The sequence below is a fragment of the Phoca vitulina genome, unplaced genomic scaffold, assembly GCF_004348235.1.
Source record: "Phoca vitulina isolate PV1807 unplaced genomic scaffold, GSC_HSeal_1.0 scaffold47, whole genome shotgun sequence".
In the NCBI taxonomy this organism is placed as follows: domain Eukaryota; kingdom Metazoa; phylum Chordata; class Mammalia; order Carnivora; family Phocidae; genus Phoca; species Phoca vitulina.
In genome coordinates this window covers 10,327,898-10,349,660 of record NW_022589750.1, presented here as the reverse complement: position 1 = coordinate 10,349,660, position 21,763 = coordinate 10,327,898, and the positions used below count along the sequence as shown (strand labels likewise).

The window sequence follows — 21,763 nt, the reverse complement described above, 5'->3', positions numbered from 1 at the left end:
TGGTTTTTTTTTTTTTTTTTAAGGAAGGGAGAGAAAGGGGTGGGAGGAGGGGCAGACGGAGCGGAAGAAAGAGATTCTCCAGCAGACTCCATGCAGAGCACAGAGCTGACGCGAGGCTCGATCTCACAACCCTGAGATCGTGACCTGAGCCAAAATCAAGAGTCGGACGCTTAACCGATTGAGCCACCTAGGCGCCCCCGTGGGGTTTTATTTTTTAAAATACCTGTATAGTAAATAGGTTTTTCCCCTCTACCCTCCTATCCCCATTTGCTAATCTAAAACAAGTGTTTCCGTAAGCCTCTTCCCAGAACATTAATCCCATAAGGTTTTACACAAAAGTTGATCCCACCACCCACCCTGTCCACCGGGATTCGTAAAGCACGGCAGCATATTTCAGGACCCCAGGCCTGTAGAACGTTTGCAGGCTGGCGTGGGTGGTTTTCCAAACATACTTGACCAGGGAACCCTTTGCTCTGAAGACTTTGTAACCTTAGAACACATTTGGGGAAACAATACTTTTCTGTGCTCGGTTCCCAGTCATTTTGTTGGGTTGCCAACAGCTCACTAAGGTATGTATGTCCCAGACAAGGAGGATCTCTGCCTTCCGGGGAGTGGGAGGCCCGGAGTGTTGCCAGGTCCTCAACATGAATTCACATTGACTCTTTCAAACCGGGATTACATTCTGTGCTTCCTTTTGTTTCTATTGGTTCTGATCAATAAATTCATTTTGTTTGTGACGCGTTTATAGCTACTGATGCCGAAGGGACTGTGTGTGGCAGGGGAGGCCAGACCGCCCTCCACTTTGGAGGCACGGAGCCTGAAAACATTGGGCAGTCCCAGGCCTCCAGGAGAAGCGTCCGAGAATTTGGGTCGGCACTGCCTTCCATCCCGAGGCTGTGTGGCTGGGACATCTGGGTTCGGCTGCCCTTGCTTCTACCCCATCCCTGCTGTAAGAACCAGTGTTTCTCAAGGTCTGTGATCAGCGTGATGCTGACGGAACGAACGGTTAGCGGAAAGGCGAAGGCAAAGGAGGGTCTGTGGACGGCCACCTGCCTCGTCGGGGTTTCACGGCGCCCAGATCTACAGGGGCGTGTGGGGCAGGGACTTCACAAAGGGTTTGTGAACAGACCCGGGCACCAGAGTCTCCTGGGAGAAAATGGAATTTTTAATTGGGTGACAGTGTGTTTTGGGATCGTGCTTTGATTTGAAGTCTCCCGATTTGAAGCCGTGCACATCACGGGCTCCTAGCAGCAGTCCCAGGACTCTGTCTCTTCGGTCGGCGGATGGCTTCTTAAAGAGCAGAGGGGAGAAAGCCAGTCTGACACACCAGTTTGACACTGGTCACATGAGGCGCCGGCGGCAGGCCGTTCTCGGAGGTGTGCACCAAGGTGTCCCCCCAGCCTGGCTCCCGCGGGTGCTGCTGTAGGCAGGTGTGGGCGGGTGGGGGTGGCCACTCTTGGCTCCCTTTCTGGTTCCGAGCTGTGTGGCTAATGTCTGGCGGTCAGGAACCTGATGACCAGGCCCACCATCAGCATGGCTGACACCACCCCCAGAGCAGCCCCGCGGCGGATGAGCAGCTGTTTTGTTGACAGGGGGCTGGCCGGGGCCGACAGGGCACGGGCTGCTTCTGGGGTCCTGAAGAGGTCCAGGTGGCACTCGGGCCTTGAATACGTCATCAGGGTGATGCCTGGGGAGTTACCCGTGGCCACTGTGGAGACAAACGGGAGCCAACTCAGCAGGGCTGGGGGGCTGGGGGGCAGGGGGAGAGCTTTGGCCTTGAATCAGGAAGCCCGGCTGCGTGTGTTATGCGGGGTGACAGTTAAGAATCCGCCTCTGTGCCTTACGCTAGAAAACGCCCGCATAGGAGAAGGAGCCTCATCTACCCCGCAGCAGGATCAGAGGAGGAAACGAGGTGGGAAAACCTCTCGCGATGTGAGTTCGACGCACAGATAGAGCTACTACTAAGATCACATTACAGGGGTTCCTCTCTGAGCCTGTTGGGATGACCTGGTGAGTGTGACGGTCACATGTGTCTTCAGAGCGCGTTAAATGCTTAGTCAGACCTTACCGTGGTCTCTCGCGACACTCTGAGCGCCCCGAGCTTAGTCCGAAGCTCCCTACTGAAGGCAGAGCCCAGGAGGCGATGAGCTCACCGAGCTGAATGAGGCCTCTGGGCTGTGTACACGCACGCCCTGCACTCCACGCCCGCCTGGGCCATCCCTTCATCACAGACACCCCGGATATAAACCAGGGGTGCCCGCCCATGGGCAGGACGTGGCCTTCAGAGAGGAGAACGGGTCCCTGCAAGGATCTTCTCCCCTTTTCCAGCAGCCGGACCACGGGGAAGAGACCTAAGCTCTCAGCCCGCCTTCCTCATCTGAACTTGGAAATGCGGCGGGTAGGTTACTCATGTTTATCTATCGGTGACATAGAATGGGACTAGAGTCGCGACCTCGCGAGGCCGAGGATGTGAAGTACTTTGCGCAGGGCCCGTTATATCAGAGGTAGTAACGTCGCCTTCCTGGTACTTAGGATGGCGCGTCCGAGCCAAGAGGAGGAACAACGGCTCCCACGGTTCCCACTCGACCCAGGCCCTGACGCCAGGCCGCCAGGAGCGGTGTGCCCCCCGGCATGGTGTGTGCCCAGCAGAAGCACCAGGACAGCATTACCTGAAGAGGTGACAGCTTTCGCAGGCCCGGGGCGGGGGGCCGAGGTCGCCGCGGTCGCCGCGCTCACCGTGCCGTCGGGGCTCTGTGGCAGCAACCCCGCGTGCTTCTGAGCCTACAAGAGCGACAGCTCGCCTGGGTCAGCCGGTCGGCGTGCCCGCTCACCACCGGCCTCACCAGCTCCCTGCCTTAACACACTGTAGGCTGGGGGCGCCTGGGTGGCTCAGTCGGTTACGCGTCTGCCTTCGGCTCGGGCCACACGCTCAGGGACGTGTCGGGGTTCAGCCCCGTTTGATTGAGCTGTTGGCTTTTGTCTGGGTTTCCGGCAGCCTGGGCTGGCTAAGGAAGGGTTGTGGTGTGTGTGCTTCTCCTTGTAATTGGAGACTACACTGGCGCGGTCTGGGGTCCCGCTATGGCGCCAGGAACAGACGGGGAGGCCGAGGCGGCCCCCCGTGCCCCCCGTGCCCCCCAGCCTATCCCACAGATCGCTGCTGCCGAGGCCCGGCATGCCCCGAGCGCTGCCGGGGAGCAGTCACTCCGCACGCATGGTCAGGCCAGGGCCCACCACTCACTCACCTCCTCTGCAGCGAGCTTCCAGTCCATCCGGCCGGTGTAGACTGCAAAGGCGGCAGTGACCAGGAGGCCACAAGCCAGCATGCCCAGCCAGAGGCCTGCAGGGGACACGCAGAGGTGGGGCCAGGGTGTCCGAGGGCCCCCAGGCCACTTCCGGCTTCCCCTAGTGACACTTACCCATGATTCTCATTCTGACTACAAAGGTCAGAACGATGCCCAGAGGGAGGCCGACGACATAGTATGTGATTGCATTCACAATGGCCCCGAAGGCCTGCTTGCCGGTCCCTCTCAGGACTCCGCCGTAGACGCACTGCAGGGGGGGCGCAGGGAGGGGCGAGAGGTGGGCGTGAGACCGGCGGCGGGCCTCCTGCAAGGGGTCCCTTCTAAGCCATTCCTGTTGCAAGGCCTCCTCTCACTCAGCCCCGGGACAGTGCTCTCGTCCCCTCCCGTGGGGAGACCGAGTCAGGGCAAGTCACTCCGAAGTAGCACTGTGTTCTGGACACCACTCCAGGCCCCCCCCCCCCTTCACCCCCCACCCATGGCCGCCTTTCTAGAAAATCTAGAAAATCGCTGCGCTAAAGGCAGGGCGGGTTCCTTCTGGAGGCCGAGGGGAGGATCTGTTTCTTTGGCTGCCCTGCATCCCTTAGCTCCCAGCCCTCAGACAGCGGTGACATTAGCCCAGCCTCTGCTGCTGGCTTGGTGCCTGCCTTCTCTCTCTCGGCCTCCCTCTCCTGCTTATGAGAACCCTTAGCGGTTATATATCGGGTCTTCTGGATAATCCAAGAAAATCTGCCCCAGCTCAAGATCCTTCACTTAATCCCGTCTGCAAAATCCCCTCCTCCCACCTGACAGCCACAGGTCTGGGGATTCGGATGTGGATGCATATCTTTGGGGGCCCCGATTCTGGATGCCGCACGGGGCGAGCAGAGGTGTCGTCTGTTCCAGACCTGCAGCCCTAGCTCGCTGCTGTCCCCGTAATGCTCACAGACAAGAACTACTGGAGAAAATACTAACTCTGCTTGATTTTACTAGGCTCATCCTCCCAACCTGATCTCCGACCTAGTGAACGAAAGAACTACAGCCACAGTTCGTGTCCGCTTGGTTCTTTTTCTTTCCTTAAGATGAAGGACGTGGAGGATTTTGTGGTTTGCTTTCACACTTTTGAGCAAAGAGGCACTGTGTGCGGGAGGGGAGATGTGTGCCTCTTGAACTTGGAAATGCGGCGGGTAGGTTACTCATGTTTATCTATCGGTGACATAGAAGGTATTTTTTTGGTTAGAAAAAGACTCCTCCCAAATGATGACTGATGCGCTCTGGACAAGTATTTCTCAATTTCGCCCTCCAGGGGACATTTGGCAATGTCTGGAGATGGTCTGGGGAGATGCCGACTGGTACCTAGTGGGTTGAGACCAGGGATGCTGCTCGACCTCCTTTAGCAGCCCCCTTAACGACAAGGAATTGTCCATCCTGAAATGTTACAGTGCCAAGATTGCGAAGCCCTTTAGAGCATTTTGAATGACAGGGACTCTCTCCAGTAACCAGCACACACAAGGGCCAGTGCTCCGCCCCCCCAACTCTAGGAAGCTAAGCCTAAAATTAAAGGGAGAAAAAAAACCCCAGAAAACCAAACTGAGTAGAGAGAACAGCTACAGGTTGTCGAGGAGGCAGGATTCACAGAAGCAGTGCAGGCAAATTACTAAATAAAACAACAGGCCTTGGGGAAAGGTCACACACACGACATTCTCCGGGATGGGTCTGTGCCAGAGCGTACAACAGAATTCAGTTAGAGACACCGACAAGATAGAAATCTGGGAAGACCCCCAATATTGGAAGTTAACACACTTCTATGTTTTTTTTTTTGGAAGTTAACACACTTCTAAACCTATGGGTCAAAGAATAAAGAACAGGAGAAATTGTAAAATATTTTGAATGCAAAGTAAAACAGCATATCAAATGTATTAGATGTTACTAACGCAGTGCTTAGAAACGTATAGCTTTAAATGCCTAGATCCAAAAAGCAGAAAGGCCTCACTCAAATCAATAGCCTAATATTCCACCCTAAGAAACTAGTAAGGGCAAACCGTTATCGAAATAATGCAGGAGAATGAGAATAATGATGATGAGAGTGGAAATCACTGAAACAGACAAGAGAAAAACAACCGAAAATCGATGAAACCCCAAATTCTAGGTCTTTGAGAAGATCCACAACACTAACAAACGCTTGCCAAGGAGTTGACCTTGGTAAAATAAGACTAAGAAAATAAGAAAGTGAAGACACGAATCACCAAAATCAGGCATGAAACAAGGGACATAACCACGGACCACAGAGGAAAGGATGATAAGGAAATATGGTGAGCAACTTCATGCCAAAGAATTAGACAAATTTAGTTGAAATGAATAAAGGACTAGAAAGACACACATTACTGAAAGTACCTCAGCAAGAAATAGAAAGTGAAGAGACCTATAACAAGTAAATAAATGGAATTAATTTAAAAATTTTCTGACCAAAGCTCAGGCCCAGATGAGCTTAAATATTTAAAGAAGATATAATGCCAATCCTTCCCAAACTCAGAAAGCCTAGGAGGAGAGGACACTTTCAGAATCATTCTGTGAGGCCGGTGTTACCCTGACATCAAGTGAGTAAATAAAATCTTAAAAAAATGTATTTAAAAAAAAAATCACAAAGATACAAGTTAGCAGATGAATATCCTTCATGAATGTAGACGCAAAATCTTGAGCAAAATGTTAGCAAGCCAAATTCAGCAATAGATAAACAAGATCCATACCATGGTCAGGAGGGCCTTATCACAGGAATGCAAGGTATAACATTTGAAAATCAATTAATGTGATTCTATCGTATTGATAGAATGAGGGACAAAAGCCACTTGATTATCTCAATAGATGCAGAAAAGGCATTCTAGAAAATCCAATGCCGTTCTTGAGAAAACGTTTTAACAGACTACGAGTAGAAGGGCTCTTCCTCAGCCTGATGAAGGGCATTTATAAAAATCCTACAGATAACACTTCACGCTGAAAGACTGAACACTCTTGCCCTAACGTTGGGAACAAGGCATAGATTATGCTCTATGTGTATCCAACATCATACTGGAGTCGAGTTCCAACCACATGGAAAGGGGGAAGTAAAACTCTTGATTCACAAATGACCTGATCCTATATGAACATCTTAAAGGAATACCCCCCCCCCCACGCACACACACAAAACTACTCGAATGAGATTAACAAAGTCACAGGATAAAAGATCAATAAACAAAGATCAGTTCTATTTCCAGGGGCTAGCATCAATGAACTAAAAATGAAATTAAGACACCAGTTCCATTCACAATCGCATCCAAAAAAAACCCCCCAAAATACTTGGGGATAAATTTCACAAAAATAGTGCCGGATGTGTCCACCAGAGACAACAAAACATTGCTGGATAAAGAGGATCTAAATAATTGGAGAGACACTCCGTGTCCATGGATTGGAGGCCCCAATATTGTGAAGATGACAGTTGTCCCCAAACGACCCCGTAGATTCAACACAATTCCTTTCAAAATGCCAGTAGGGAGAATGGGGGGTGGGGTGGGTAGTGAATAGGAGGCACAAGGATTTTTATGACAGTGAAATTATTCGTATGATACTATCATGGTGGATCCGTGTCCTTCTATGTTTGTCAAAACCCATAGTCTCTACACCACCAGTGACCCCTGACAATGAACTGTGGACTTTAGTTAATAACGTATATTCCCTCATCAGCTCAACAAGTGTGCCACACTCGTACATAATTAATAACTACTAATAAGACGTGAATGATAAGGGAAACTGAGGGAGGAGGTTTATAGGAACTCTGTATTTCCTTCTGTAAACCTCAGACTGCTCTTTAAAATCTACTAGTTTTTGTTTCAAAAGACAATACCAAGAATTAGCAAGGGAGTAGAAAGACTGGAACCCTCACAGATCGCCAGTGGGCACGTAAAATGGTACAGCCCCAAGGAAAAGAGTCTGGCAGTTTCTTAAGAAGTTAAACATACGCTTCCAACAATTGAATGTGCAGGACTCTACCAAGAGTGATGAAAACAGACATCCACACGGAGACTCGTGTGTGAATGCTCCCAGCAGCCTTAGTCATAAAGGCCAAGAGCCAAATGTGGGGGTGGAGGGTGGCTCACGGAAATTCTCTGAAGCTGGATCTCCGTGACGGTTGCACAATTCTAAGTGCATGGATTTTATGGCCCATAAATCACAACCCCATAAAGGTGCAGAAAAAGAAAAGCTTTGTGGAAAGCATAAATTAAGGATAATAGAGCCAGGAGAAAAAAAAATGACAGGAGGCAGATACAGCAGCTCTAAGATCCCTCACACTTGCTGGCTGTGAATTTGCTTGAGTTCCTTGGGGAACAGAGAAGTGTTACCCACTGGAGCAGAGGTATACTTAACTCCACGAGGAATTCCTATTCCCAACCCTGAACTGCAAGAAGAATTTCTCAGGGGCGCCTGGGTGGCTCAGTCGGTTAAGCGACTGCCTTCGGCTCAGGTCATGATCCTGGAGTCCCGGATCGAGTCCCGCATCGGGCTCCCTGCTCAGCGGGGAGCCTGCTTCTCCCTCTGACCCTCCCCCTCTCATGCTCTCTCTCTATCTCATTCTCTCTCTCAAATAAATAAAATCTAAAAAAAAAAAAAAAAAAAAAGAATTTCTCAGCTGTGGCAAAAAAAAAAAAGTAGTGTCCTTGACCCCATCCTATGACAAAAGCCATAATAGATTCCATAGGATGGTTTCTTTTAATGTTCTGTGATAACATTACGATATCATCATGAAGCCCAGCCCAGAGGAGGCAGTTCTGCGGAAGGCTGAGCAGGTGCTCTAAGTTTCGTGCCTGCCTGTTTGAGTCGAAAGTAAATTCTAGAATATGTAGCGATCTGGACAGAGTGCACTGTCTTTTAGAAAAATCCTTCACTGAGAAAAAAAAATTTTTTTCATACGGGTGAATAGTTATTGTACAGGTGATTTTCCCCAGGGCAGGACCAGCCCAGAGGGCAGGTGCTCTGTGGAGCTCTCGAAGCCCACACTCCCAGGCGGAGCTGTTGCCCGTTAGGCAAGGGATGCATTCCTGCCGACCTCAAGATGTGAAGGAGAAGACACAGGGTTCCAAACTCTGCTTCTAAAAGGAGCCGTTAGTATTTTCTTTTCTTTCTTTTTTTTTTTTTTTATGTGATGCTCTTTAAAATTCACATCGTTCAGATCTGCACTAAATGGGACCTGTCTTGTAGGGGTCAGAGATACAGAAAACTCCGGTCCCTCTGGACTCTGGGGTGACTCCCTCCCTCGCAGGTCCCTTTGCTCGGGTAACAGGTAACGGGGTGCGGGAGTTTATGCTGATGCAATCTTTCCGTTTTTTGCTAATCTGCATTCATCTTTTGGCTTGTTCGAATTGCAGAATTGCGGAAGGGAAAGGGAATTATTGTTTTGAATAATAATAGAATTAATCCAAGTGAAGACTTTGGGCACTTACTATACACAGTTAGCCCTTTACACGTGTTAATGAGTTCAGCCTCACATCCCATGGAGGCCTCAGGGAGCTCCCATGAACATGGACTCGGACTGGGGGGTCAGGCTTCCCACCAGGGCAGTACTCACACAGACGGCCTCAAAGAGCTGAAAGACGATATAAATCGGCAGGACCTTGTTCACCAGGGCAATGACTTCTCTGCAGGAGAGACAGGGAAGAACATTTGTGTGGAAATCTGAGGCATGACTGTGTCCTTGAGACTCATGTATCTCCCCTCTGTTCCACCACCTCCTAGAAAGGGTCGGAATAGAGGTAGTGGCCCCACACGGACTTGACATTCCTAGCCCTGAGTTTCTGCATGTCTGTGGGTCTTCTTAAGCTCCAGAAGAGCCCCCCAATATCCTACCGCCCTTCGCTCAGCATCCTGTCCCAGCAAGTGACGGAGGCCGAGGTCCGGGGAGAGCAGCAGAGGCGTCTGCCAGCTAGCTTCCTCCCAGGGAGGGCAAAGTCGGGGCTAGTCCCCACTTCCTCCGGACCTAGTGCCAAGCCAGCCAGCCGTGTGACAAGCCGCCGAGGACCAGCTGCCAGCCACTCTGACACGTCCCAGAGGTCAGTGAAGAGAACTGATTACCTACTCATCATTAGTAAAAATATGCCCCAGTTTGTTTTTCAGGAGGCTCAACAGCATGCCCACAACCAGCGAGGTACCAACTGGAAGAGACAAAAGGAAGAGCATTTGCACCCCCACCCCCCACCCCGACCCTCTGAGGAGCCCAGCTGAGGTCAGCGCAAGGCAGGACAACGGAGGGAATGCCTTTCCTCCTCTGGTTCGCAAAGCGGGGTTCCTGGACCAGCAGCATCAGCATCACCTGGTAACTTGGTAACAGTGCAGGTTCTCGGACCCCCGTCTCAGACCTCCTGAATCGGAAACTCTGTGGGGGAAGGCCCGGGGGTCTGTGTATTGACACAGAGTCTAATGCAGCCTAAAGCCTGGGACCCGCTGTTCTCCACAGCTGAGCTGATCTGGATCGGGCAGCCTCAGAAAGCAGAGCCATGGAGGAGGACACAAGATTGGTTCATCCCGAGGAGGACACAAGATTGGTTCATCCCGGGGTGGGGGGATGGGGGATGGGCAGGCCTCAAGCTCGGGGGCGGGGGGGTGGGGGCGGGAGATAATGTGAGAGCAAATTTGCAATAGGACCCTGGACAGCTGGAGGGAGAAGCCTGGGAAGGAAGAGACTTCACATGATCAGGGATGGAAAGGCCATGTCAACTCAGCAGGGGATGCTCCGGACCCCACCCCCCACTGCCCTCGTTCGGGCTGGTTTCTCCCCTGCCCCGGGCTCTAACTTTCCAAGACCCTCCCCCCACGCCCAGAGGACTCTACCCACCTGTGCAGAGCATGCCTGAGATAGCCGACCGCTTAGCTTGGGCAGTATCTGCGGCTCCCAGGGCCATCCCCACCCGGACGCAGACCGCGTTGCTGAGCCCCAGGGGAATCTGGGATCACAGGTAACAAGGGGCTGTCAGTGGAGTAACCTCCAGCCCCCGGAATGGGGTGGGTCCTGAGCCAGGAAGAGGCCGGGGCTGGGGGTGGAGCGGTCCTCCAGCCCTCCAAGCTGGGCCAAGAGGGAGAAGAGCAGGAAGACAGGATGGATCCCTAGGAGGCAGCATGAGGGCAGAGGGCATCCTCGGCTGCGGTTAGGAGATGGGTTGGGGATGCCCTGAGTGAGCCAGGCGATGCTGCCCCCCACCCCCGCTCCAGAAGACATCACAAGGCCACTGGCCCTGCAACCTAGATCAGTGTGTTGCCAAAACCTCGTGAGTAAATGCATTTTTAAGAGGTAGCTGTGGTCTTAAGTATGCCAGAAAAACAAAGTTTTGTGGAAACCATTTGTATAATAAAGCACCTTATACGTTAGTGCTCTAAGTGTAGACTTTTGTGAGTCGTTTCCTTAAGCCCAGGGTCGCATACTGCATGTCCCCAGGAGGCTGGCAGATAGATACACACCTGAGTGACATGGACAATTCATGTCTCTGTGGGAAGAGGAGGGAGCTACGGGGACCGTGGTGGGGGACAGCGATGTCCGGCAGGGCCCGGACCTGAACGGGCACAGAGGGTCCAGGAGGGTCCCTCGGGAGATAGAGACGGCCCTTAGGGTGACCCCCTGCCCCTGTTCTGTGACACCGCAGGCCGTCAGGGGGGCTGGGCCAGCATGGAGGGTGTGACGAAGGTGCCCCCAGAAGAAACTCACCATGTAGACTATCGTGGCCAACTCGTAGAGGATGGCCTGGCCGGAGAGGTCCAGCACGCTGATCAGGCCTGCGGGGGCGAGTTGGGGGGGATTGGGGTGCACACGGTCAGCACCCAGCCCTGGGGCTGGCTAACAGACCTGGGACAGGATGCCTCTCTGCTTTGGAGGCCAAGAGGCAAATGATTTCCAAAGGCAGATTTGCAATAGAAGATGTTCCTACTTGGCCTTCAGCCTTCCAGGAAAATCCCAGTGGAATTTTCTGGAGGCCTTTCCCTGTATGGTTTGACTTTCAAGTCCTTGGTATACCTTGGCATGGTGAGCTAGAGAAAAAGAGACCTGGGCCAAGATCAGGAGAGCCGAGGTTGGGTCCCAGCCCTACCAGTGTGCAACTGTGTGAGACTCTGGACAGTCTCTTGTTCTTGGGGCTCAGTTTACCTATCTGTAAATGGGGGGCAAGGGTTGGACCAGAAGTTCTCCCAGGGCCATTCTTGCACTGGCCTGATTCTCAGGCTGTGTGGACTCTGCCCTGGGTGCTCCGGTGAGCACACATGTGTCACATGCCTAACAAACCCACACATGCTCACACCCCTGCTGGTTCAGTCCCTCGCTCCCTCACTGACTCAACCCCCTGCCCCGGGCACCTGCTCCGTTCTAGGCATTTTGCTGGGCGCTGCTGGGGTCTGGACATGAAAGGCCCAGGCCTGCCTTCCGGGAGCTCAGGACCTCGTGGGGGAGATGAGAGAGCCACAGGCCCAGCCTGGCCCAGGCTGCTGAACAGCGCCGGCCCGGGGGGGGGGCGGGGGGCGGGGGCGGGGGGGAGCGGGGAGGGGCTTTGGAGCTGCCCACGCTGTTCCCCGAGCCGTGCTCCTCCACGTACCCATGAGGAAGCTCCCGATCTCGTAGGCCCACCACTCAATGCATATCATGAGCATGCTGGGGACGGCCAGAGAGAAGAAGGGGCCCCAGTCCTGCAGGCACTGGCTGGACCAGCCTAGGAACAGAAGCCGCGCTCCAGAGCCGAGCATGCCAGAAGCCCCTGCCAGCCTCTGGCTCTGCACCCCCGCCCCCCCCACCCCCGGGCTCGGCTCAGCAAGTGCAGGCACTTTGCATTCTGCACAGGGCGTGCCAGCTGGTCCAGGGTTGGTATGGTGCGGGAGGAGGGTGCCAGGCCAGGGCGCCTGCTCACACGGCCAGCACCGCAGGGCGGGTGAGAGTCCCCACACTCTGCTTGTGTCACCACGCCGGGATCTCAGGCAACTACCCTGCCCTTTCTGGGCTCCATTCCCTCCTCCGAAAATCGGAGTTGTCTTTGCCCTGCTTCTCCGGAAGGATTCTTGGGAGGATGGTATGAGGTCAAGGGTGCCGAAAGGATTCTCGGGGGGGGGGGGGGGGGGGGGGGGATGCTGGACTCCTGCCCCGTGACTGAGGCCCCGGCCAGAGAGCTGGCCCAGAAATGTGCAAGGGGACCCCACGGTCTACAGAGTTAGGTTTCAGGAGGCAGAAAAGCTCAGACGGGCACAGGTTCGAGTCCAGCCCCACCATGTACCAATTTCCTCTGTGTAAATAAAATGGGGATAATAAGGCATCATGGAGTTTAACTGGGGTCAGAAATGTCGGGTGCTGGGCCCACGGCTGACACCTAGGATTTCCCCCGTGTCACGACCCTGAGATCAAGGAGCGGGCCAGAAAGCGGGGCTCTGCACCATGTCACATTTGATGGTGGGCGATCTGGGGCCTTTGGGGGCGGGGTCCTGAGGGGTGGAGCAAAGGGGAAGGAGGCCCCAAAGGGAAGTAGAGGCAAGCCCGGAGACAGGGCCCCTCCAACGGGACTGCAACCGGGTCTTCTGTCCACCTGCCAAATGCACCCCCTGGGCCCGTGCCAGGGTCCTGCCTGATGCTTGTCTGCTCAGCCCCCCAAAGGCAGGGCGGCCCTCTGCACCTGCCCACGTCTCCAGGTGCAGCTTCTTCAGCACAATGTAGAGAAAGAGGAAGATGGTCTGCACGAAGTAAGACATAGTGCTGGCGTAAGCAGAGCCCCTGCGAAAGGAGGGAGAGCAGGGCTGGGGCCAGGGGCCGACTCTGGTCCTTGGCGTAGGGGGCTCCCCTGCTGAAGCCAGCATGGAGGGGAAGCGGGCCCAGGCATGGCCCAGCCAGCGCCCCCATCCCGGGATCAGCCGCGGGACCCTCGGCCACAGGCACCATGACAACAGAGTCCCCGGAGTCACCCTGCCAGGTCCCCACTCTCGGCCTTTCCTGGCGGGCTGGGGCACGGATGAGGAGGGCTCCTCTCCCCGTCTCCTTGGTGGGGAGCCCCCCAGGACCCGAGGGACCAGCAGGACCCCCCAATTCCTCGCGACACCCACTTCTGGACGGCAGGGGCAGCCCCTGCAGTTCTTGTGAGGCGAGGATGGTGACCAAGCCGCCCCAGTCGGGAGTGGGGTGCCTGGTGGGCAGTGCTCCCTGACGGGGTCCCCGGTGCTCACCTGACCCCCAGGCTCAGCATGGAAACCAGGATGTAATTGGCCAAGCCATTGATGCAGTTGCCCACGATGCCACTGAAGACTTGGGGCCAGACGATTCCCTGAAATAAATGAAGGGGGTGGGGGGCAGGAGGGAGGGGTGCGGCCCAGCCCGGGCACGTCCAGGGGTTGGAAGGAGGCTGGGGACGTGCAGCTCCTTGCTGGGCCCTACTCAGGCTCATAGATCGTGCAGAAAGGAGAAAAGCCTCAGGCACCCCTTCCCACTGGAATAGGGCAGTGCGCTGGGCCCGGGGGTCACCCTCCTAGCCAGGGACCTGTACCTGATTTTGCAAATACTTCGCCAGCAGGACATAAAGGAAAAATGCCTGTGTAAAATAAAAACAAAAAAGCCAGACACACAAATAAACAATGACTACCCAAAAGCACGAGATGAACATCAACAGGTATTTCTCCGATACCTGAGTATGGAGCAATAACTTCACCAAAGTATGTCTGGAAGCCCCGCGCCCCCAACTCCCGCGGTGGGCTGAAGCCCGCTGAGCCCTCTCGGGTGCTCTGGCCCTGCCTAGGAGGATAGAGGCCCCCATCCGGGCTCCTGCTCGGCTGCAGGGGAGGACAGACAGGCAGGGCGGGGTGGCTCCAACAGAGAGCACAGTTCAGCAGGCTTGTGTAAGAGGCTGAGCACCTGGCAGAGAGCTTCTGGCTGCCGACCCAGACCTTCCATCAGCTCAGGGAGGCCACCCAGGGGCCTGTGTACAGAGCACCCAGCAGAGCCCCAGTCCACAGGCTGTGACCACCCTTGAGTCTGGCTCTGGCTGCTGAAAACCATAATCTAGGGGGAGTGGCCTCGGGCTAGGGTGGCGGGGGTGGGGGGAAGGGGCTCAGCCGAGTGGCCATCAGTAGTCCCTGCTGAGTAGGCTCAAGTCCCCACGTGGTGGCAGGTGGAGGATAGAGCACACGCGTCAGTGTGTGTGTGCTGGGGGCTCTGTCCCTGCCCCCCCTTTATGTCCTCTGTCAAAGCCTGGCCCTTGGCCTGCGCCTTCCTACCCCATCCCTTCCCTTAGCCCTCCGCTTCTGTTGAGTATAGCACAGTGCTTAAGAGCACGGAGCTGGAGCTAGATTGCCTGGGTTCAAGTGCTGGCCCCACTCTCTTATCAGCTGTGTGATCTTAGGCAAGTTGCTTAACCTCTCTGGGCCTCAGTTTCTTCATCTACAATGGGGATCATCATCTGTGCATATATTGCATGCATATTCATCTCTACCTATATATGTAAAGTTAATATCGCCAAATGCTTACAAAACAGTAAATGGCACGTTTAAGCATCCCAAGTGTTAGGTAAGCATTATGTAAATGATGTTTGGCACTTCTATTATTACTTTACTGGTAAATTTTACAGCAGCATTTTTTTTTTAAAAGATTTTATTTATTTATTTGAGAGAGAGAGAGAGCACAAGAGGGGGGAGCGGGAGAGGGAGAAGCAGACTCCCTGCTGAGCAGGGAGCCCGATGCGGGACTCGATCCCGGGACTCCAGGATCATGACCTGAGCCGAAGGCAGTCGCTTAACCAACTGAGCCACCCAGGCGCCCTACAGCAGCATTTTATGGGAGGGACTTGCTTCATTCGATAAAGGAGTGGCCACAGTGATAACGTTATCGGATGCTTTCCCCTGACCCAGCCCCAGTGGCCCTGTTTGGCAAGATACCAAAGGGGTGCTGTCATTCCAAAGACGCCATCCCCAACACAATACCGCCCCCTAATCACGTGTCTCACTAAGCCTCAACAAATTAAAGAGGGTAGCAGTGAATTCCTGAGCAGACATACAGACCACCGGGTCCGGCCGGAAATCTCAGAAACTGACTTGACTAGATGCACTACCTAGCTGGTATTTAATAAATTAATGGAGAAAGGAGAGAATATGCAATCATGAGTCCTAGTTAAAGTTTGTTAGATGGATTAGAGTCTTTTTTTTTTTTAAAGATTTTTATTTATTTGACAGAGACACAGCGAGAGAGGGAACACAGCGAGAGACGGAGTGGGAGAGGGAGAAGCAGGCTTCCTGCTGAGCAGGGAGTCTGATGTGGGGCTCGATCCCAGGACTCTGGGATCATAACCTGAGCCGAAGGCAGACGCTTAACCGACTGAGCCACCCAGGCGCCCCTAGATGGATTAGAGTCTTAAAGGTAAAAATAAAAACCATAGGAGGGCTCAAAGACAACATAGGCAAATGTTTATATAATCTTGCAATGGGGGTAAGTGTTTTTAAGCTCATCAAAGACCCCATAAAGAAGAGGGTTTATAGATCTGTTATGTATACACTAAAAATTCTTTAGGTCAAAAATATCAAAAAATTAAAAGGCGAGTGACAAGCTTAAAAAATGAAAAGGGATGTGCCATATATGACAAAGAGTTATTAGTTAACAAGAGTTATAATAACTAGAAAAAGATTAACCCAGAGGGGCCTGGGTGGCTCGGGCCGTTAAGCATCGGACTCTTGTTTCGGCTCAGGTCATGATCTCTGGGGTCATGAGATTAAGCCCTGAGTCAGGCTCTGTGCTCAGTGGGGACTCTGCTTAAGATTCTCTCTCTCCCTCTGCCCCTCCCTCCCTCACTCTCTCTCTAAAATAAACAAATCTTAAAAAAAAAGATTAACCCACTAAAGCAAAGGGTATGGACAGTTCACAAAAGAATAAAATGATCAATACATACATGAAGAAAAATGTTCATTAGCAATAACATGCCTGTGAAAACTATTTCGAATCAGAAAAAAAAAACATTAGTAAAGGGGCGCCTGCGTGGCTCAGTCGTTAAGCGTCTGGCTTCGGCTCAGGTCATGATCCCAGGGTCCTGGGATCGAGCCCCGCGTCGGGCTCCCTGCTCCGCGGGAAGCCTGCTTCTCCCTCTCCCACTCCCCCTGCTTGTGTTCCCTCTCTCCCTGTCTCTCTCTCTCTGTCAAATAAATAAGATCTTTAAAAAAAAAAAAAAAAAAAAATTAGTAACAATACTCTGCGCTAACGAGAGTGTTGCCAGTGGGGGAGAATTGGTACAAACTGGTATCAAAAGCCGTTGCCAAAGCAACGCCAATTCCAGTAAAGCACCTGAAGGAAATCGTTACAGATGTTCACAAAGATCTAAAGTATAAGGGTGTTTATCACAGTCTTCTTTCTGATAGTGAATACTGGAAACAACCGAAATACCTACCAAATAGGGATTGGTTAATACATTGGGGCACCATAGGATGTTCCATAGCCTTTGAAGTGGATATTGTGGAAAGCTATTTATAATCACATCCAGGGACTAACAACATATTGGAAAGGGGAAAAGCAGGTTATAATACAAAATACACACGTTGACCCTTTTTCCAACTACACGTGTGCATGCGTGTTTGAACACACGCCCGCGAACAGAAATAATCCTGGAAAGAGCAATTACCCTATATTGTCTGGGTCATGGGGGGGGGGGGGGGGGGGGGGGGGGGGTTGGAGTGTTTTTTTCTCCCGCTTCCCACGATTTCTCCAATAAATGGTTTTCTAATCAGAAAACATGTTACTTCCTAAAAGGTCCATCTGCATGCACTGGAATGAGACCGGATTTTGCCTCCAGCCAGCCTCGGTGGCTCGGCCGGAAGTGGCTGCAGGCTCATGGGCCTCCCCAGCAGAGAGCATGGAAAAGCATGGAAAAGCAAACCGCCGGAATCAAAGGGAGTGTAGGTCCACCCTCCTCCAGGCTCGGCAGACAGAGGCACTTACCGGAAGTGCTGGGATGAAGATCAGCACGTACTCCTGGGTTAGCCTGCAAGAGAGCCAGAAGCTCCAGAGCGGCCCAGGCTGTGCCCTCCAGGAGCGGGGGCGGGGGCTGGGAGGCTGCCCGAGGAACACTCTGGGCACCCCAGGTTTGAAGAGAGGCTTTGCCAAGCCCTGAAGACAAGTAGTCACGGGGTGCCACTAGAAGGTGCGGGGGGGCGGGGGACGGGGGGGAGGGTTGGAGGGTTGGGGTTGGCAAGGACCTAACCACGAGGCCGTCATGTCTAGGGAACTTAAACTCGCGGTAACATGCGGTGTGTAAGGGGGAGCGGGGAGAAGCTGGTATCTTATCAAGAAAGAAGCAAATGAAGCGCAGATCCTACAAAAGGAACAAGGTATTCCCAGGCCGTGGCACACATGCAAATGCCTTCATCATGTCGCCTTTCCTCCCGAATTAAAACTGGCCGCGTGTCTGCCCCCTGCTGGTCGCAGCTGGAGCAGCAGCCCCAGAAGGGAGAGACCCGAGCACGGAATCCTGGAACCTTCCCCCCAGGAGCTGCACCTGTGACCGCTGGCGACCCAGAGAAGCACGGGGCCTGGGGGGGTGGGGGCGCTAGGGAGTGGTCTCTTTGACGGGGTCCCTCCCCGGCGCCCCAGCAGAAGCCAGTACCTGGACACGGCCGGGTCCTGCCGGAAGAGCAGCAGGATCTGCTGGGTGTTGAGGAAGAGCGCCCAGCAGGGGAAGCAGCAGAGCAGCAGCACCAGGGTCCCCCTCTGCAGGATGACCCCCACGTGCTTCTTGTTGGGGCTGCCGAAGCTCTGCAAAACAGCTCAGTCCTGGGTCAGGCTGCCCACCCCTTCAGTACCTTCCCTCTGTCCCCTGGGTGAGCCTAGCCAGGGCGTCAAGCTCCTCGCGGTGCTAGGGCCTTGGGGATGGACCCAGGACACCACCATCGGCAGCCATCCGTGCTCCGGGAGCGGGCCTTTGGCACCCCCTGATTACAGCCTGGAGGGGGCCCTTCTGGGCTCAGCTTCCTCTGCAGGGGGCTCAACCTGCTCATAGAATCACGATAGCCGTTATTTAGTGAGCACTAGCTCCAGGCCAGGCCCTGCGGCCAAGGCCAACCTCTATCTACCCCTTGTGCCCAGTTCTTCAAAAGCCCCTAACAAGGAGCGCTTCATTCTCCCAATCAGAGCTAGAGCAAGGGAAGCTCCGAGAACATTTGTCAAGTCCCCATACTGCTAAGTGGCAGCCAGGACCGAGCCCAGGTCCCCAGGTCCACTGTGAGTCCAGACCCCCGCCCCAGGAAAGCTGAGCCCCCCTGGGCTGTGGGCCCCCGAGGGCGGGAGGGTCCACATAGGTGCGCCCTCAGCATTTGACACATGAGGTCAGGGACCGGCCTCCACCCCGTTCCCTCCATGGCTCTCTTGCCCGTCTGCGCTGGCTCTTTCAAAACGATGGATCTAAGTCCCTGACAGCATGCAGGCCTTGCAGGCGGGCCGGGGGGCAGGTGTCCCTGGGGCCTGTTTGATGGGCTCCCAGATCCAGGGGTCACTGAAGGGCCTTCAGTGGGCACCCTCCTGCCCGGCTCCAGGAGGCCCACCTACCTGGGACATCAAGGTGTCACATGCCGAGGACAAGCCCAATCCTATGGAAACTCCACAGACATTGACAAACTGGAGTCACGCACAGGAGAGAACACAGGGCTTGTCAGGGGTGGGGGGCGAAGGAGGGGAACCTGGGGAGCACCCTGCGTCTGGGGGAGGCCACTCAACGGCAGCCCTGATGTGCGGCTGAGCTAGAAACCCCCTCCTGCCCCAGGCCCTGCCTGCACGGGCAAGGCCCCCCTCCCAGGCCCAGCTGGGATGTCAGCCCTCATGCTGTGTCTCGGTGGTGGTGGTGGGGGAGAGCGTCCCCACACCAACCCAGCTATACTCACGGCCACCGAGAGGGTCACTGATGCCAACTCCAGCTTGCCCAGGTGCCCGCAAAACACTGAACTCACGACATGGATCATGAAGGTCAGCACCTGGAACAAAAACTGGGGGACAGCAACCAAGGTCAAGGGCCCTGCACCGCCCAGCCCCACACTGAGGCTTTTCCTGGGGGCCTCGAACCAGAGACCCACAAAAAAACACAGCCGCCGGACCCATTGCCCGCAACCGGGGAAAGAAAGCGAGCACTGTGGCTAAGGCGGACGCAGCAGCCGGAGCTGGAGGTCAGGACACCTGAGTCTTGCTCCTGGATCTGCCGTCAGCAGCGGCCGTGAGCCTCTGGGCTCCACCTCTGGGCTCCGGTTTCCCTGCCTGAAAGTGCAGGAATGCTCCAGAAGCAGCTGCACCCACGCAGTCTGGAGCACAGAGAGCTCAACTCAAACATCTCATACTCCAACGGTGTTATTAATAATCATGTGGTCAGACCTCAAACAAAAGAGGAATGGCTAGGTCCCGGTGGTGGGATTAGAGATAAATTTCATCGTAACTTTTCATTTCGTCCGGAAATTTCGTAGGGAGCATATATTGATTAGTATTTATGGTGAGAAAAAAAAGAAAAGAGGATCTAAAGCAATTTTCCCATTGGAAATAAAATGGGCAGATGGCCCCTTCTTCCCCCTGCAAACTGTCTGCAGGGGGGGCCCACAGACTCCTCTATTAATGGGTCTCACTGGTCATCCCAGGGATTTAATCCAGCCTTCCCATTTGTTTCTGAAAGAGGACACACCTGCCCCTTCAGAGTGGGGGCTGCCGGCTGCTGAGCGAGGTCGGACCCCACTGCCAGGGACAGCTGTCCGCTGTCTGTCACCTGCTCTGGGTGGTGGCCCCTGGTACTGCCTGGACACGGTCAGTGTGGGAAGTTTCTGGGGAGGGGTGTGAGCTGCTCCTGGCACAGCCCCCGTCACACCCAGCCTTACTGCCTATCCCCCCCGCAAAAGTTCACCTCCTTACCAGGGGTCCGGAAAGAGCGAAGAGCGTCCACACCTCGGCCCCAAAGCCAACGGGGACCAGCCTGCGGAGGGCAGGGCAACAGCCCCCTCGGTCTTGGGGGACCGCGTCCTGAACGCTGTCCATTCCGAGACCAGGCTGCTCTCCGCCCTGCATGCCTGGGCACTCCTACAGCCAGCCTTGCCCAGCCAAGCCCATGTCACCTTGCCGCCTGGCTAATGAGTAAGGGGCAGGAGGAGGGGCCGCTGCAGCAACCTATGGGACGTGCCCTCCCTCCCGGCACCGTGGCCCTGTTGCCCAGCCCACTGGCTCTGTCACCAGGAGCCCTGGGCACCCGGGACTCACCCAGGCTGATGCCTGTGGGTGCCTTGGGTCTGCTGTCCCCAGGGCGGTCAGCTGCAAAGCCCCAGGAGGAGAAGGTTTGGGGCAGTGTGGGGGTGTGCTGGTTCTGGGGGTGAGGGCAGGACGGCCTGGCTGGGGTGAGCTGAGGCGCTGGGCATCTTACACCCTGGCATGATGGTACCCATGATGACTCCCACTCCAGAGAAGAAGCAATGAAGACTTAGAGAGGAGGGCAGCCTCCAGAGCCCTGCCCCGGGAGCGGTCCGGTGGGAGGGGGCAGTGGCCTGGAGCCAGGAGCCAGGATACCTGGGGGAGACCCCTAGCCCCCTCTCTGCCCACGATCCCTTTCAGCAGCATCCCTGAGAGCCAGGGTGACCCCCCTTGGGCGAACAGCTCACCCCTCTCCCCCTCCATTTTGCCCAGTGAAGCCGTCACTGGGCATTCCCCCAGGTTCCTCTCTGGCCTGCCCAGTCTACCTTCTCTTCTCTCCCATGCATGCAGGGCTGGCCTGCGACCCACCAAGGACGGGGGGGCAGACCACAGGAGGCCCATAACTGCCACCTTACCTGGTCCAGTCCCCGATCAGGCTTTGGGAGGTGGGCTCAGCCAGGAAGAGGAAGCCCAAGTGAGAGGCGCCAGCAAGAGGGGCAGGTGGGACAGCGGCCATGGGATGGCCCATCCGCCCAGCTGGTTCCCATACGCTCCCCTGCAGGGAGGAAGCAGCCAGCAGGCCCCCAGGACACAGCCCTGCGCACACTCTGCTCCCCACATGCACACGCAGAATCCCAAATGTTCCGCCGCCCTGTGCACCCCAGTGACCTGGGCGACCACTCTTCCTTCCCCCATTCTGCCGAGCTCCTAGTGCAAATTTCTACAACCTGCACACGACACAGCCAAATTAACTGCCACCGACACAGAGGAACGAGAAGACATTTTATTACCATTGCAATGATTAGCGTGTGACCAAAACAAGGCAGGGCTACGGATCAAAGCTGCACGGTTCTAGTGATAAGCCCGTCGCCATGGGCTACGTGCCTTGGGGCTACGATGTGCCTCCTTTGATGCGTTTTCCAGTTCTTCTCACCTTCTGCCCTTTCTGGTTCTGGGCTGGTTTGGCTTCCTCTCTTGAAAGGCTGGCCAAAACCTTTTCCTTCACTCCAGGGCACCTGGGCCTCGGGGGTGGGGGGTGGGGGTGGGGGTGGGGGAAATCTCTTTTAGGTGACACCCGCTGTCCCTAGATGTGGGGCCACGCGGC

The 21,763-nt window shown here is 54.8% G+C and overlaps 1 protein-coding gene across 1 annotated transcript; it reads right to left on the bottom strand.

The window, feature by feature from the left end:
- Window positions 1-204: 204 nt before the first annotated feature.
- On the bottom strand, window positions 205-20,292 carry SLC47A2 (solute carrier family 47 member 2). Its single transcript, XM_032432156.1, has 17 exons — window positions 20,170-20,292; window positions 19,164-19,265; window positions 18,832-18,900; window positions 17,894-18,042; window positions 17,230-17,272; window positions 13,802-13,846; window positions 13,485-13,582; window positions 12,941-13,038; window positions 11,879-11,992; window positions 11,002-11,069; window positions 10,138-10,246; window positions 9,382-9,457; window positions 8,875-8,944; window positions 3,417-3,549; window positions 3,243-3,337; window positions 2,670-2,781; window positions 205-1,708 (listed from the first exon to the last, which is right to left on the bottom strand). Exons 1-17 carry the CDS (start codon window positions 20,290-20,292, stop codon window positions 1,488-1,490), a joined length of 1,725 nt encoding a protein of 574 aa, XP_032288047.1. The 3' UTR covers window positions 205-1,487.
- Window positions 20,293-21,763: the final 1,471 nt, after the last annotated feature.

Excerpts from the sequence above, each read along its gene's own strand:
- SLC47A2 (XM_032432156.1), bottom strand. The coding sequence starts at position 20,292 with ATGGACAGCGTTCAGGACGCGGTCCCCCAAGACCGAGGGGGCTGTTGC. Across the intron at positions 11,993-12,940 it reads GCACCTGGAGACGTGGGCAG|GCTGGTCCAGCCAGTGCCTG; the intron begins GTGCAGAGGGCC and ends TTCTGTTCCTAG. Across the intron at positions 2,782-3,242 it reads GGAAGCTCGCTGCAGAGGAG|GCTCAGAAGCACGCGGGGTT; the intron begins GTGAGTGAGTGG and ends TCGCTCTTGTAG.